The 14,449-nt window shown below is 35.6% G+C and overlaps 1 protein-coding gene across 3 annotated transcripts; it reads right to left on the bottom strand.

The window, feature by feature from the left end:
• Positions 1–8,022: 8,022 nt before the first annotated feature.
• tmem30b (transmembrane protein 30B) lies at positions 8,023–14,313 on the bottom strand. 3 transcript variants are annotated; one of them, XM_051868299.1, is made up of 8 exons: positions 14,172–14,313; positions 12,633–12,819; positions 12,212–12,319; positions 12,023–12,130; positions 11,804–11,894; positions 11,568–11,711; positions 11,252–11,458; positions 8,023–9,146 (listed from the first exon to the last, which is right to left on the bottom strand). In XM_051868299.1, the coding sequence occupies exons 2-8, from the start codon at positions 12,816–12,818 to the stop codon at positions 8,962–8,964; spliced, it is 1,029 nt and encodes a 342-aa protein (XP_051724259.1). In that variant the 5' UTR covers position 12,819; positions 14,172–14,313; the 3' UTR covers positions 8,023–8,961. The 3 variants fall into 3 exon arrangements, with proteins under 3 accessions (XP_051724259.1, XP_051724260.1, XP_051724261.1); XM_051868300.1 differs by having other exon boundaries at positions 14,130–14,198; XM_051868301.1 differs by having other exon boundaries at positions 14,035–14,179.
• Positions 14,314–14,449: the final 136 nt, after the last annotated feature.

Here is a 14,449-nt window from a genome sequence, read left to right on the forward strand (position 1 = left end):
GTGAAAATGTTAATAATTTTAACAAAATAAGGGAGATAATACAAAATGCATGTTATTTTTTATTTAGTACTGTCCTGAGTAAAATATTTTACATAAAAGATGTTTACATATAATCCACAAGACAAAAAAAATAGCTGAATTTATTAAAATAACCCCATTCATAAGTATGTGAACCATTGATTCTTAATACTGTGTGTGGTTATCTGGATGATCTACGACTGTTTTTTTGTTTTGTGATGGTTGTTCATGAGTCCCTTGTTTGTTCTGAGCAGTTAAACTGAGCTCTGTTCTTCAGAAAAAATCTCCAGGTCCTGCAGATTCTTCAGTTTTCCAGCATTTTTTGCATATTTGAACCCTTTACAGCAGTGACTGAATGATTTTGAGATCCGTCTTTTCACACTGAGGACAACTGAGGGACTCAAACACAGCTAATAAAAAAGGTTCAAACATTCACTGATGGTTCAGAAAAAAATATGATGCATTAATAGATGGGGGGTGAAAACATTTGGAATTTGAAGACCAAGGTAAATTGTATTTAATTTGTCTTCCGGGAAACAAGTAAGTATTTTCTGTTGCTTCCGAAGGGCAGTACTAAATGAAAAAAAAACTCCTTCTGGAGCATCAGTGAATGTTTGAACCTTTTTTAATAGTTGTGTTTGAGTCCCTCAGTTGTCCTCCATGTGAAAAGATGGATCTCAAAACCATTCAGTCACTGTTGTAAAGGGTTCAAATACGCAAAAGATGGTGGAAAACTGAAGAATTTTTGGGACCTGGAGATTTTTTCTGAAGAACAGAGCTCAGTTTAACTGTTAACTGTCGTAGATCATCCAGGTAATGACACACAGTATTAAGAATCAATGGTTCACAAACTTTTGAACTGGGTCGTTTTAATAAATACAGCTATTTTTTTGTCTTATGGATTATATGTAAACATCTTTCATGTAAAATATCTTACTCAGGACAGTACTAAATAAAAAATAACATGCATTTTGTATTATCTCCCTTATTTTGTTAAAATTATTAACATTTTCACAGATTCTGCAAGTGGTTCACATACTTTTTCTTGCAACTGTATATATATATATATATATATATATATATATATATATATATACACACTTAAGTAATAACTAAACGTTACATTTCCAATGCTGCATTTTATAAATATAGGTACCTCTGACCAAAAAAAAATATCTGAAAATATCTGAATAAACTTCTTACTGTCAAGGCTCATATCACCTAATCAAAATATTTTCTTAATATAATAATTATGATGATACATTACCATTTCATTACTTATTTAATTACTGTGAAATATTATACATAATTAAATTAAATGTATATGATTCAATATTGAATTATATTCACTTACATAAATATTAAAGTCACCATGAAATCAAAATGGACAAATCTTGTTTTTTAATGGAATATAACAGTATTTATTAAGGGCACATAATTTAAAAAAAATTTGCAGCTTCATCTCTTTGATGACGTGTTTACTATTGTGAGGGCGAGGCGACCTGTCACTCACATGAGATCGCAGTAATAGAAAACCAAAATGATCCAATCAAAAGTCAATGGGCAAAATCAAGTCCCCGCCCTACATTTTTTCTTGTCTGAGAAGCAATATCAATCAGGTATACGTCACACAATAAGGAAGGAAAGACTATTTAATGATTAATTTAATTAAAAAATATTAATACATTTCATTTCACTTTTTATATTTTATTTTCATATTTTAAAATAACCTAATTCCAAAGGATTGTGAGAATATAAAAGCGCATTTATTTACAGCTCTTGGTGGCTTCAGCTGTACTGTGACTTAAAAAACATGATTTTTTATGCACACAATCATCAGTGAATGTAAAGCAGAGTTCATCATGAAAACACCAAATGTATACATACTAAATCGATTCTCTCACTCATCAAATCAAAATCGATTTGATGAGTGCATAAAAACAGTACAAAATCTCAGGAGGACTGCCACAAAAACAAAGTCACGAGGCAACCTAGAAACCACAATGGCCTGAATCCCAAACTCAGCCAGCTAGTTTATGTCTATATTGGAGACAGTGAGGTGACACGAAGAAGCTAAATTTATCCATGCGGACTCGAAACTAACACCCTGTTTTGCATAGAGTCTGCCCATCTTTGCTTTATGTGACATGAAAGAAATAGAAAGCAAAGAGACAGTCAAACACAATGATCAGTCCCTTATTTTAGAACAAACTTTTATGTCCCTCAGTCATGCAATGAGGGGTAACCGTTGGGTTCTCACAAGATCAAAAAATAAAGATGCCAATTCTCATTACCGTCACACAGAGCAAAACAGCAAGACACATCCTCAAATCTGTTGTGTAGGTTTACTTACAGATTCACTAGCTAGAAAAAATAACAAATGCAAATCAAGCAACTCAACTGAATATAGGGGAATTGCAGCAGCGCTGTGGCTGAGTTTTTGCTATGCCCTCTGAATCCATCTGACCTGGGTGTTATAAAACGCATGAATTGTTGAATTGTGCCCTACTTTAAATCAATATTAATTTTAAACACACACGGTCGACTGGCTGAATATAACTCAACCTCTCCTCTGCATTTGGGTGGCTGATGAAGTCAGAGCAGGCTAGTTATCAAGCACACCAAATGAGACCACAATTACAGTGATTAGCATTGAACTGCCAGCCATTTACTTCCAATTAGAAGCAAATCAGGGTTTAATGAGAGAGACAATGTAGAAAGATGATACAAATTGTGAATGTTAATGCAAATTTAAGACTGTATCCAGACCTGTGAACAGTGACGCCTAAGGTCAAGACTCTCTTTCCTACTGCTTGAAATTTATTATCACTCTCCCATCGTCTTTCATTCTTTCTGTCACATTTCTTCCAGATAAAGTTAACGTGTACATTATAAATTTGGCCACTTTGTCATAGAGATGATGCTTTAAATTAATAAGCTTCTGTTCGCAGTTGATAATATTTCTTTGGCATTTATAATGTTTTATAGTTTTATAATAATGTCTCTCCCAAAGGGAAGACTGTGCAGCCCAACACCGAGTTCTTTCCCAAATGAAGGTGGCCAGAGGGAGTGAGGACCATCATCCACTTGTGTGGGAATCTTTTTCTAATTAATGTCAAGATTGATGATCACTTGCAAAACTCAGCTGCAGGGTGCAGTTATCAGAAGTTCCATTTCACGTTAATGGAAAGCCATTTAAATGGAGTCTTTAAATACTTCAGGGTATTATGTGTATTTCGGGATATTTATCATTTCTGTAACTTCACTGTAATGCTATTTGTCTTTTTAAAGCTATAAATCAGCACTGATCATGCAAATTAATTAATGGTAACTGGAATGCCACAATATCTAATCTGATTCATGAATAAATTGAGCTCTTAGTTATTTACTCCACATTTTTGGTTTGTAATGACATTATATATGCATGAAATGCAAATCATTTATCAAACTCAACCCTCAGTTCAAATGGAAAGAAAATGTAAATGACCTTTTCTTGTTTTAAGCATACACTACAGTTCAAAAGTTTGGGGTTGGTAAAAAAAATTTGTAAGACGTTTCTTATGCTCACCAATGCTGCATTTGTTTGACCAAAAACACACTAAAACAATAATAATGTGAAATATTATTACAATTTATAACCATTACATTTAGGTTACATTTACCAAAATGTATGCTAGAGACTTTATGCTTAAAAAAAAGTCCCAAGGAAAGAGTATTGGTCAGTTTTGCTTCTCAAGTAAACATGCCTTTATGGATATTTGTATTGGAAATAAAGACACAAATACTTTCTTTTTTTAAATTGTTTTTGCGGTTTCTGACACAGTCCTGTCCTCTTCAGATGAGTGTTGTTGTTCCTCTCCTATCTGACAACGAGCAAGCTGTTATCTGCGTGAAAGTGATGGGTGCGACCAGACAGACACACAGACCATCACTGGATTCATCTGCTCATGTCTGTTTTGCATAAATGCCTGCAGTCATATTCGCCGTGTACTTGTTTGGCATTCTATGATGCCGAATCCGCATTAAAACCCTCTCTAAAAACTCAAAGGAGTTGTGAAGGCTTGCCATCACTTCAGAAACCATAACACGGCTCCTAATTGCTTGATAATGTGGAATCAATCTATTATTAGAGCTTGAGTGAAGTTAAGCACTTATTTAAATAAGGGTACTGTCGCAGGATGTGCGAGAGAGTTCTGAATGCTTGAATTCATCTGAATTGATGTTTATCAACACTTGCAAACACTGCAGAACTGAATCACTGTGAGGACTTAGGGCTAAATGTAGCCTATACTCAATTTTCCTATAGCCTATACTAAAATTTCTTCCACTCACTTACGGCATCAATACCGTCGAAGTGTGCTAATGAAGTCTTGGCGAGTAAGTAAAGATTCGACCCTTCACTTTCATTTAAGTTGTCCAGCCCTAATGGCACTTCAGGAGCATGCCGCCTTACCTCGCTCCGAAATAAAAACCTTTCGTGCTTGTTCATGAAACTGGTCATTATGTAGAGGATTTGTTGTTATGGCAACACTTATGACTTCAATAATGACACAGTGCTCTGCATTATTGGTCTGGATCCGAAAAATGAAATAAATATGAAGAGTAGAACAATATATGTGGAGCTTTCCAGAAGGGCGGAACCAGTAGGATAATAATAACTACCTGTTCTGTTCATAAAATCCCTCGCTCTCCAGAGTAAAAGAAAAAAATCACCCACACAAGAAGAACCATCATCACTTGCACTTATAATGCAATGCCTATATTAGGAAGAGAGAGAGAGAGAGAGAAATTAAAGTGAGAGAAAGAGATGCACCTCTGGCCTTGTTGTTGTTGGTTTTTCACTCTCTTCTCTCAGCCTTTCCAATATCAGTCCTGCTTCACCCATCTGAAAGAACAGGAAATTAAGGCACCCATATCACGGGCTAATAATACAAAACAGTGATAGCGGCCTGGCCAAGACGGCACAGAGTCATCGGTGAGAAAGCCGCCACTACATGCTCTTTCACGTTCAACACATCCCGCCGGTGCCCCTCAAGTATACAAACATAACAACCGACTGAGGTGAGGCTTTTCTCCTTCTAAAGCGATTAAGAACTGAAATAAAGGGATTTGAGCAGAGCTTTACTATTGCTTTAATAAAAAAGCCATTTTTGATCGTAAAACAGTTAATTACAAAGCAGATATTTATACAACAGCTAAGAGTTTACAAAGAGAAAAAGAAGATAAGAGAGTGGGAGATGTAAGTAGGCAGCAGGTGTAGGCTACTAAGGCAAACATTGTTAACCTTGACCCAACCATGCCACCTAGTGCACATACAGCAGTGTTACGAATTTCATTGTTGAGGCTCATCACCTCAATTGATACTTTATCATTTAGCAGATGTTGTTTTACATCAAAATCAATTTATAAATTATCTTACAATACAATACCGTTCAAAAAAAAAACTTTTTTCAGTTTTTTTTTTTCTTCAGTAAGGATGCGTTAAATTGATCAAGTGACAGTAAAGACATTTATATTATAAAATATTTCTATTTCAAATAAATGCTGTTTTTTTAACTTTATATTCATCAAAGAATCCTGAAAAAAAAGCGTATAGTTTCCACAGCACAATGCAGCATCTTTAAAAATAAGGTTTCATAGGATTTGAGCTACATTAATTGGGCTATAGGCAATAATTTGTTTGTATTAATTAATTGCTTTATTTATTTCCAATGTTTGAACCAATGTCAGTACATATTTACATTAATCTATTCTAAGCGCTCTCGTGGGCGGCGTCTGGATGTTCGTTAACAGTATATTGCTGAAAAGGTATTTCCAACTTCTTTTTATATCTAAGCGAAGAACGAAAAAGAATTCGCCATGAGTATATCGGGGCCTTGAATCATGGGCTGCGTCCGAAAACTTGGCGCTGCGCAGACCGATCGGCGTATGACATAAAAGTACCGCGAGAACGATTGGAGAGCAGACGACTTTTGAATCGCTCTCGCGGTACTTTGATGTCATACGCCGATAGGCGCCGATGCATCTCGAATAAGCCTAATGTCTTTGTAGGCAGCGCACGAAACTGATTTTAGACAGACTTATGAGGCAGCTTAACGGTTTAATGATCTATTCTACAGCAAAATAGAGAGAGCTTTGGTGGAAACTAAGTGAATATTTCAAAGTAGAAATGTCATTAAAAGTGGAAAACGTTCATAAAAACGTACATTTACACACAAACTGACCAACAACCGCAACTCTCAGACGCCATCTTTCTTTCATAGCTTAACTGTCATGGAATGGAACGCACAGGATTGTGGGATATCAAATGCAGCGAAGGATACATCTATGCTGCCTTCAAAAATTAATCAGATGAAGACATCTCAGGAGACAGGAAGTGATGCTAAGGGTGCATTCACACCATGTTGTAATAACTGTAATTACGAGGTTTCAACTTGTAAAAAGTGTTCATGTCCTCGTAGAGCTCATTATTACAGCTTATAAAATAGGAATTTTCTGAAAGCTCCTACTTGTACCCTGTGAACGTTGTACCATCTGACTGCTGCAGATTCATTTAGGCATTGATAGTGTTGCCATAGAAACACATAATTCCCAGTCAGAGGCCCTGTCCCAAATGGCACCCTAAACACTCACGGTCTTCCACAAATACGCACTTTCAAGACGTAACGCTGCCTTGACTGTCGGGAAGAAGTCTGCTGCGGAGCTCACTTCAGTGCGGGCTTGGCAATAGTGCACATCGAGGGTGCATATCGACCGCAAAGGGGGCGCTCACGAGTACACCTCTGAAACCTAAAATGACAAATCATGGACTTAAAGGGTTAGTTCACCCAAAAATGAAAATAATGTCATTTATTACTCACCCTCATGCCATTCCACACCCGTAAGACCTTCATTAATCTTCGGAACACAAATTAAGATATTTTTGTTGAAATCCGATGGCTCAGTGAGGCCTCCGTAGCCAGCAATGACATTTCCTCTCTCAAGATCCATTAATGTACTAAAAACATATTTAAATCAGTTCATGTGAGTACAGTGGTTCAAAATAATATTATAAAGCAACAAGAATATTTTTGGTGCGCCAAAAAAACAAAATAACGACTTATGTAGTGATGGCCGATTTCAAAACACTGCTTCATGAAGCTTCGGAGCGTTATGAATCAGTGTGTTGAATCATGATTCGGATCGCGTGTCAAACCGCCAAACTGCTGAAATCACGTGACTTTGGCGCTCCGAACCGCTGATTCGACACACTGATTCGACACGCTGATTCATAACGCTCCGAAGCTTCATGAAGCAGTGTTTTGAAATCGGCCATCACTATATAAGTCGTTATATTGTTTCTTTGGTGCACCAAAAATATTCTCGTCACTTTATAATATTAATATTGGAAACACTGGATTCGGGCGTGCCTTGATGCCTTCCTACTTTGAAAAGCATCCTCCATAGGGGCAACATTTTTAAAATTTCAGACGCAGCCACGTTCAGTCTCTTATATGTTACATGAGCTGAACATAAGAAATAAATTGCTAGCTGCAGTTCACTTAACGGCCACCGGTGTAGCTAATAACAAAGGTTTCTGAATTCTACATACTGCCTCTTTAAAAATCAGGTCCACACAATGAAAAGTTTGAAATATTACAGTTTGATCAAAGCATTAAATTATGAGTGAGATCAATCTGAAGCTTTATCCTCACTTCTCAAACACTTAACTTCACAAAACAGCGAACCACTGTGCAGAATTAGAGCTAAACTCTGCAGAGAATACTGCTCCCAAATAAAATCTTTCACTAACAGGGATCAATATCACTGGTGCGTGCAAACGAAGACTCTGTGAGTCAGTCAAGATTCGCCCTTCACTTTCATTTAACTTGTCCAGAACAAATGGCACTGTAAAAGCACAAGGTTTTCCTTGCTTGGAAATACAATCTTTCATGCTTGTTATGGTCATAAGCTCACAACAAAACAGTGCTGCTGTTATGGCTAAACATTATAAGACAGCAATAATATGCTTGTGTAAACTTTAATATTATAAAACAGCATTTAAAGTTTATTAGAGAAAATAAACAAGTCACAATACATTTTAAATTTTCAATATATTAAACTAAACCTGGATTTGACAAGTATACATGGCACCTAAATCTCTCTGTCTATATATCTGTTAAACTTCTTGTGTAGTCAAGAGATCAAATTTAAAGAAATTTAAAAATATTATGAGCTCTTTTTATCTGTATTGTCCAGAAACTAATTGAACTGCTAATTCATCTTTTATACCTGAGACAGTCTAAGTAGACTAAAAACCTGTAACAGTCCTGAATAATAACCTCAGATAACCAATTTAATCTTCAGTGAACTCATTTGAAAATGTCACATTGAAGCTTTTTGCTCTTTGACAATTAGCATAATTGAGTTTTTGCATATTCTGTTATTAAAGTTATTTTAGTAAACAAACAATTCCTGATTAAAAATAAATAAATAAATGACCTGAAGTTAAAACTTTTTAGCAAGTGAATGCAAAATGATTATCTAGAACTTGATTTTTCTTGTTATTGTTTGAAAGCAAAATATGGTTCCATCTTAATGGGATAGTTCACCCAAAAATGAGATTTCTGTTATCATTTGTTGTTGAACAACAAGTTGTTCCAAACCTGTATGAATTTCTTTCTTCTGCTGAACACAAAAGAAGATATTTTGAAGAATGTCGGTAACCAAACAGTTGATGGTCCCCATTGACTTCCATAGTATTTTTTTCCCCCATATAGTGGGGCCCATGAACTGTTTGGCTACTCATGTTCTTCAAAATATCTTCTTTTGTGTTCAGCAGAAATTCATACAGGTTTGGAACAATTTGAGGGTGAGTAAATGATGACATAATTTTCATTTTTGGTTGAACTATCCCTTTAATGAGACCCTTATTTCTATCCTTTCATGTTTTTGGATGTATCATTACATATCATCATCATCTGAGAATTTGAATTTTGCATATACAATGAGCATAACCACTGACATGACCACACACAAGGAGCCAACCACTAAATAAGCAATTCCCAAGAAATCATTCTTCCCTCCCATCCAAGACACATTGCTGAAGACCACCTTCTTACGTCCATCAAAACTCAGTACTGGGTAGTCTGGAAAATTATGTGGTTAAGGAACAAACACGGTTCATTCATGCTGCACATGAGCACTTCTATTACATTTAAAAAAACAAAACAATAAAGCTTCCTCAGATAAATAAAGCTTCCTTTAAAGGTGCACTAAATAATGTTAAGTTTATGCTGCACAGACAGACAGATATGGACACATATTGACAACTAATATAAAAGGATGTTTTTAATCACAATAGCATTTTAGAAATACTCTAGTATTTCTAGTTGTCCAATAACTGGAGGTTTAAATCTGCTTTTATTACAGCGAGTCTTAATCTTATGTGAATGTACACTACCGTAAACTCAATTTAAGATCAGTAAGATTCAGCAAAGATGCATTAAAGGTGCTGTGTGCGATTTCTCAAATTCGTTGTTGAACACTGTTGATATTTGAAATCAACCCAAACAAACCCCCCTTCTCTTCATTGCTCCGCCTCCAAAACTCACACTCCAATCCCAACCACCCTGCTCCGAGTCTGTCTCGAACCCTGAAAGGCCGCTGCTGGCAGGCGAGGCAAGTGCACTAACAATGACACTAAACACCGCATTCTCTAGCGGCCGTCGGTGTGCAGTGGTTTAACTGCAAAACTCTCAGTATCTGGCCACTGTTACACACGCAATGCGAGAGTGGGTGTCTGTTTATCACAGCTGACGTGCAACAAAATGAGAAGGAATCAAAGCAGCCTCCGCATCTGCTTTCAGGCCTTCCCAGCACTGGAAAGCTTTTCTAATATAAACGCGGTCCTTAAGCGCTTGCCCAGTCATAAACCTTCATTCCAGTGATATACTTTTGAGCTGTTTTGTATTGCGTCCCATCTCTCGTTCTGAATTTTTTTCTTTCTTATTTTTAAATATCCCTCTCTCCTCGACCGTCATACTATGCTGATTGGGTACAAGTTTGTTGTTGGTGTCGGCCCGACTAACTTCCAAACAGTGTTGTTGAAAAAATGCATACCCCACCTTTAAATTGGTCAAAAGTGACAATAAAGATGTTTATAATGTTACAGAAGATTTCTGTTTTTAAATAAATGCTGTTCTTTTAAACTTTCTATTAATCAAGGAATCTTAAAAAAAAAATGTATCATGGTGTCCTCAAAAATATTAAGCAGAACTTAAACACTGATAATAATATTAAATGTGTCGTGAGCACCAAATCAGCATATTAGAATGATTTCTGAAGTATCATGTGACACTGAAGACTCAGTAAGGAATATTTCACAATATTCCTTACTGTACTTTATTTTGATCAAATAAATGATTGGTGAGCATAAGAGACCTCTTTCAAAACATTTTTAAAAAAAATCTTACTGATCCCAAACAATTTGACCAGTATTGCACATAAACATATTTTTCAAAATTTAAATAAATTTTCTTTTGTGTAAAACTTGTATATTCACCTTATTTTTAACATAGCCATTTGAAGGGATCATTTTAAGTTTTATTTTTAACTATACAAAACAGCTTGTTATACTGCATGATTTTGAAAACTTGCATTTCTTATATTATTTTAATGTGTAGTTGTAGTTATAAACATACCGTTTTGTAGCAAAAAATAGTTTTACAGTTTACTGCACATTATTATTCCTAGTTAATATTTACCTATAGTAGCTAATGAATCGGAAGCCTCGCACATTCACAGTAAATAGCTTACTTCCATATTTCAAAATAAGGTGGATAAGAAAACAAACTTTACAAAAGTGCACCTTTAAGACAAATCTCAGCTGCTCTTTTGACTGTCATGCCTTTTCAATGATTTGCATAGGCACATAATGCATATTCAAAAAAAAAACCCCTCTGTTTCTTCTACATTCTGCTCAGGATCAGCTAAAAGCCACACCCAACCTGTAAAACCTGTTTGCCTGGATCACAAACCCTGTCAAAAGACATCTGCGAAACAGGACTGAAGCCATATCTGACGAGGTCTAGAGACTACAGATATCTGAAGACTTCCTGACTGTAACCATGACGTGGCTTAGATAAAATCCTACTAACTTTAGAACTCTGAATGAATGAATAAAATATGATAATCCTAATATTAATTCCCAAGTAATGTCTTGAGTAAATTTTAACTTTCAGATGAAGGATACTGTAATGGACTGTCAGAGAGTAGTTCCCAGCAGGGAGCCCCTCGGCATAATCACCCTGTGTGATTCGTCGGTATAGCTTCCTGAAATCAGGAAGTGCTGCTCTCCTCATCCACACAAGAAAGTCCTGGTTCAGGAAACCATTGTTGTTTTGGTCTGTGAGGTCCAGCTCATATACTGGCTTGGGCCAGTTTATGGGATTCCTTGTACCTGTTAATCAGCATTAATAAAGATAAAGCATTAAGGTTCTATTCCAAGTCTCAAATCAATCAAGTTCATAGCGAATTTTTACATTACTGCAAACTTAAAGGCTAATTACCAGAGAAAGCATTTGCAAAAGAGCCGTTCACAGGTGAAGGGTTCCTGTACTTGATGCTGTAATCAGTCCACCAGGAGATTCCTTTACCATCTAATGGAACCTGCTTCTTTGTACCATTGATTAATTGGTAGAGCTCAAATGTGTCTTTGCAGAAACAAGCAAAGAAAAAAATATATTAGTAATCGATTCCAGAGCTAAATATATACATAAAGTTATGCACAAAACTGAAATGATACCATTAAACATGCTATTTGCTATAGCGCCACATGGGACAATGGGGTTCTTTTTAGAGTCATAGTCAAATGGAGAGCAGGCCTCTTGTGGACTCTGGAAAGTCAGATGAAAATTAAAACAAGGAACGTATGATCCATTACATGGAAAGAAAGATCCAAAATAATACTAATAATAATAATAATAATAAAACATTTAAAAGATCATTCTCTGCAAAAACAAACCGTGAAGTATTGTGTATCGCCAGTGAGCTGATAGTAGTCTTTTGACACGCCATATTTCCTGAAGTTCTGGAAGTAGTTAGACAGGCCATAGTAAAAGAAGACGGGACCCTGTAAGCACCACAGACGTTATCAGTCACTTTCTAACATTGAAAGAGAAATATTTCAGGCTTTAAAACTCAACGACTTTACCTTAAACAATGTGCTGAGGGAGAATTGGATTTCACAAGTGCAGTTTTGGATTGTTGGGATCGTACAGCCAAAACAGGGTTTATCGTTCTCAACGCCTGTGTAATCCATCTGTGACATGGTGAGAAAACAGAGCATTAATCTTTAATTAACATCTCTCACCTTGCACAAAACACCCTGGCATGATAACACCTCCAAACTAACTCAGCTACTAGGCAGTGTAATGTAGAGCCAAGGGTTAAGTAACTCTAAAACAGACATTAATGTTTAAATAGAGTCTATCCTTTAACAAACAAGCAAAAACTGATCTCAGTACAACTGTTAAACTACTAGAAAGGCTGAACAAACTCTACAATAAAATGCCTTGTCATCCACCCAGGGAACTTGCTCCTGTTGTTGAACTTGTCATGCAGTAAATGCTTACCTCTAGCACGGTAATGGTCTGTGAGGTCAGAAAGAGGCCAACTCCGATGCCTATGAAGGCCAAGCCAATGAGTAGAAAGCCAGGAATGACAATGCCAGCGGACAGTATGGGCTGCCATGCCGGGAGCCGTTGCTGCGTGAATGCTGTGTTGTCAGGCCGTTCAGCCGTCTCTCCCTCTTTCTTCATCCTGATGTTTTTAAAAAAGGAAAGACAAGCTTACTGTGTGCACCAAAATGACACTGATAAAACAATAATACTCTTCTAAAACATTAATGGAAAACAGAGTTCGATGCAACAAATAATACATCAGAAAAGGGGTGTTTCTTCATCTTTGAGAACTTTTATATCCCAGGGGTTGATATTTTATTTAATTATTAGATTTTAACTTTTATCTTTTTGTTTTATGAAGGTTACGTTTAAAATTGTATTGTAAACTTTCATCATTAATGACTTTTCAAATGACTTATGTATAGATTTTATTATTTTCGATGTCTTAAAATCTTGAATCTTACAATATGAAAATCCATCATAAAAATATGAATTAATATGAACTATCTACTATTATAAACCATTTCAATATTTTTTGTGTGGACAATACCAGCAACACTTGCGAAGTCAAGGGGTCAAAATAAACAACCATGCACCTTGTTGATCATGTGAAGTTGCACCAGATTAACTACACAATATTTTTTGTGTGGAAATTATTCATATACATTTATAAAAAAAAAACAAATTACCCCTCAGCTGTGACATCATTTCCACACACAGAACAATAATTAAGAGCATAAATATTAGATAAAATAAAACATGTGATGTGTACTGAACACACAAAAAATACATAAAACAATAATTAAATGAATAATAATAAAAAAGTAAATCACCTTACATTTATATTAAGCATTATTGTCATTTAATTATGTGTATTCAGGATAAATAAATCAATTTTCAAATAATACACTGCTCTGCTGTTCTAATAAATTTCCATTACAGAATCTTATTAAATGCAATACATGATTTGAGTAAAAAGTGTCTTAAAAGACAATTATTCTGTGATGCTCAGACAGTTAGATATTGACAGTAAAAACAAATAGTTTAGTGACAGTAATAAGTGTTTTAAACAGTTTCTTTTTTAAATAAATTAAAAATATGTTTTTTTTTTTTTTTTTTGGTGAATATCAGGTTTAATATATTTGGCGTTAATGGAATTATTATTAATGAATCCTTACAAATATATTTGCTGTCAGTTAACGACAGTCAAACAAGTTTTTGTGACAATCACCGGCACTACAACAACAACGGGTGACGTTACAGGAAAACAGAACTATGCTTCATGAATCTCGATCAGTAATTACTCACTCTGAGAGCAGAAAGATCAAAGCTTAATATACAGATTAAAACTAACCTTTAGAAAAAGATCCGCGCGGTCAGTTTGGCCTATTTTAGTTGCCCGCTTTAAAAAATCGCGAGGAAGAGTACATCAACAAACAGAAGACACACCTTCACACAGTCCCGTACTTGTTTTACCTGTCCCGCACTCACCTGCCTGGATCAACATTTCCGTTTTACGTACGCTTCTCCCAAAGCGCATACGTCACACATAGCTCCTCCTAAAGCGCATACGTCACATACATTACCCCTTCCAGTTCCACTCATTTCACTTCATTCTGGTGGATTGTTAAGATGGTTTAATATAAAAATATATTGTTTAGAAGTCTTAAACCTTGTTATTTATTGGAGAAATCTCATAATCATAAATATTATTTTTTTGGGATGGGTTGGGTTTCTGGGGGGTACTAGTTTGCATACAGTTGAACAAT

This window comes from Ctenopharyngodon idella, chromosome 17 (genome assembly GCF_019924925.1).
Source record: "Ctenopharyngodon idella isolate HZGC_01 chromosome 17, HZGC01, whole genome shotgun sequence".
Classification (NCBI taxonomy): domain Eukaryota; kingdom Metazoa; phylum Chordata; class Actinopteri; order Cypriniformes; family Xenocyprididae; genus Ctenopharyngodon; species Ctenopharyngodon idella.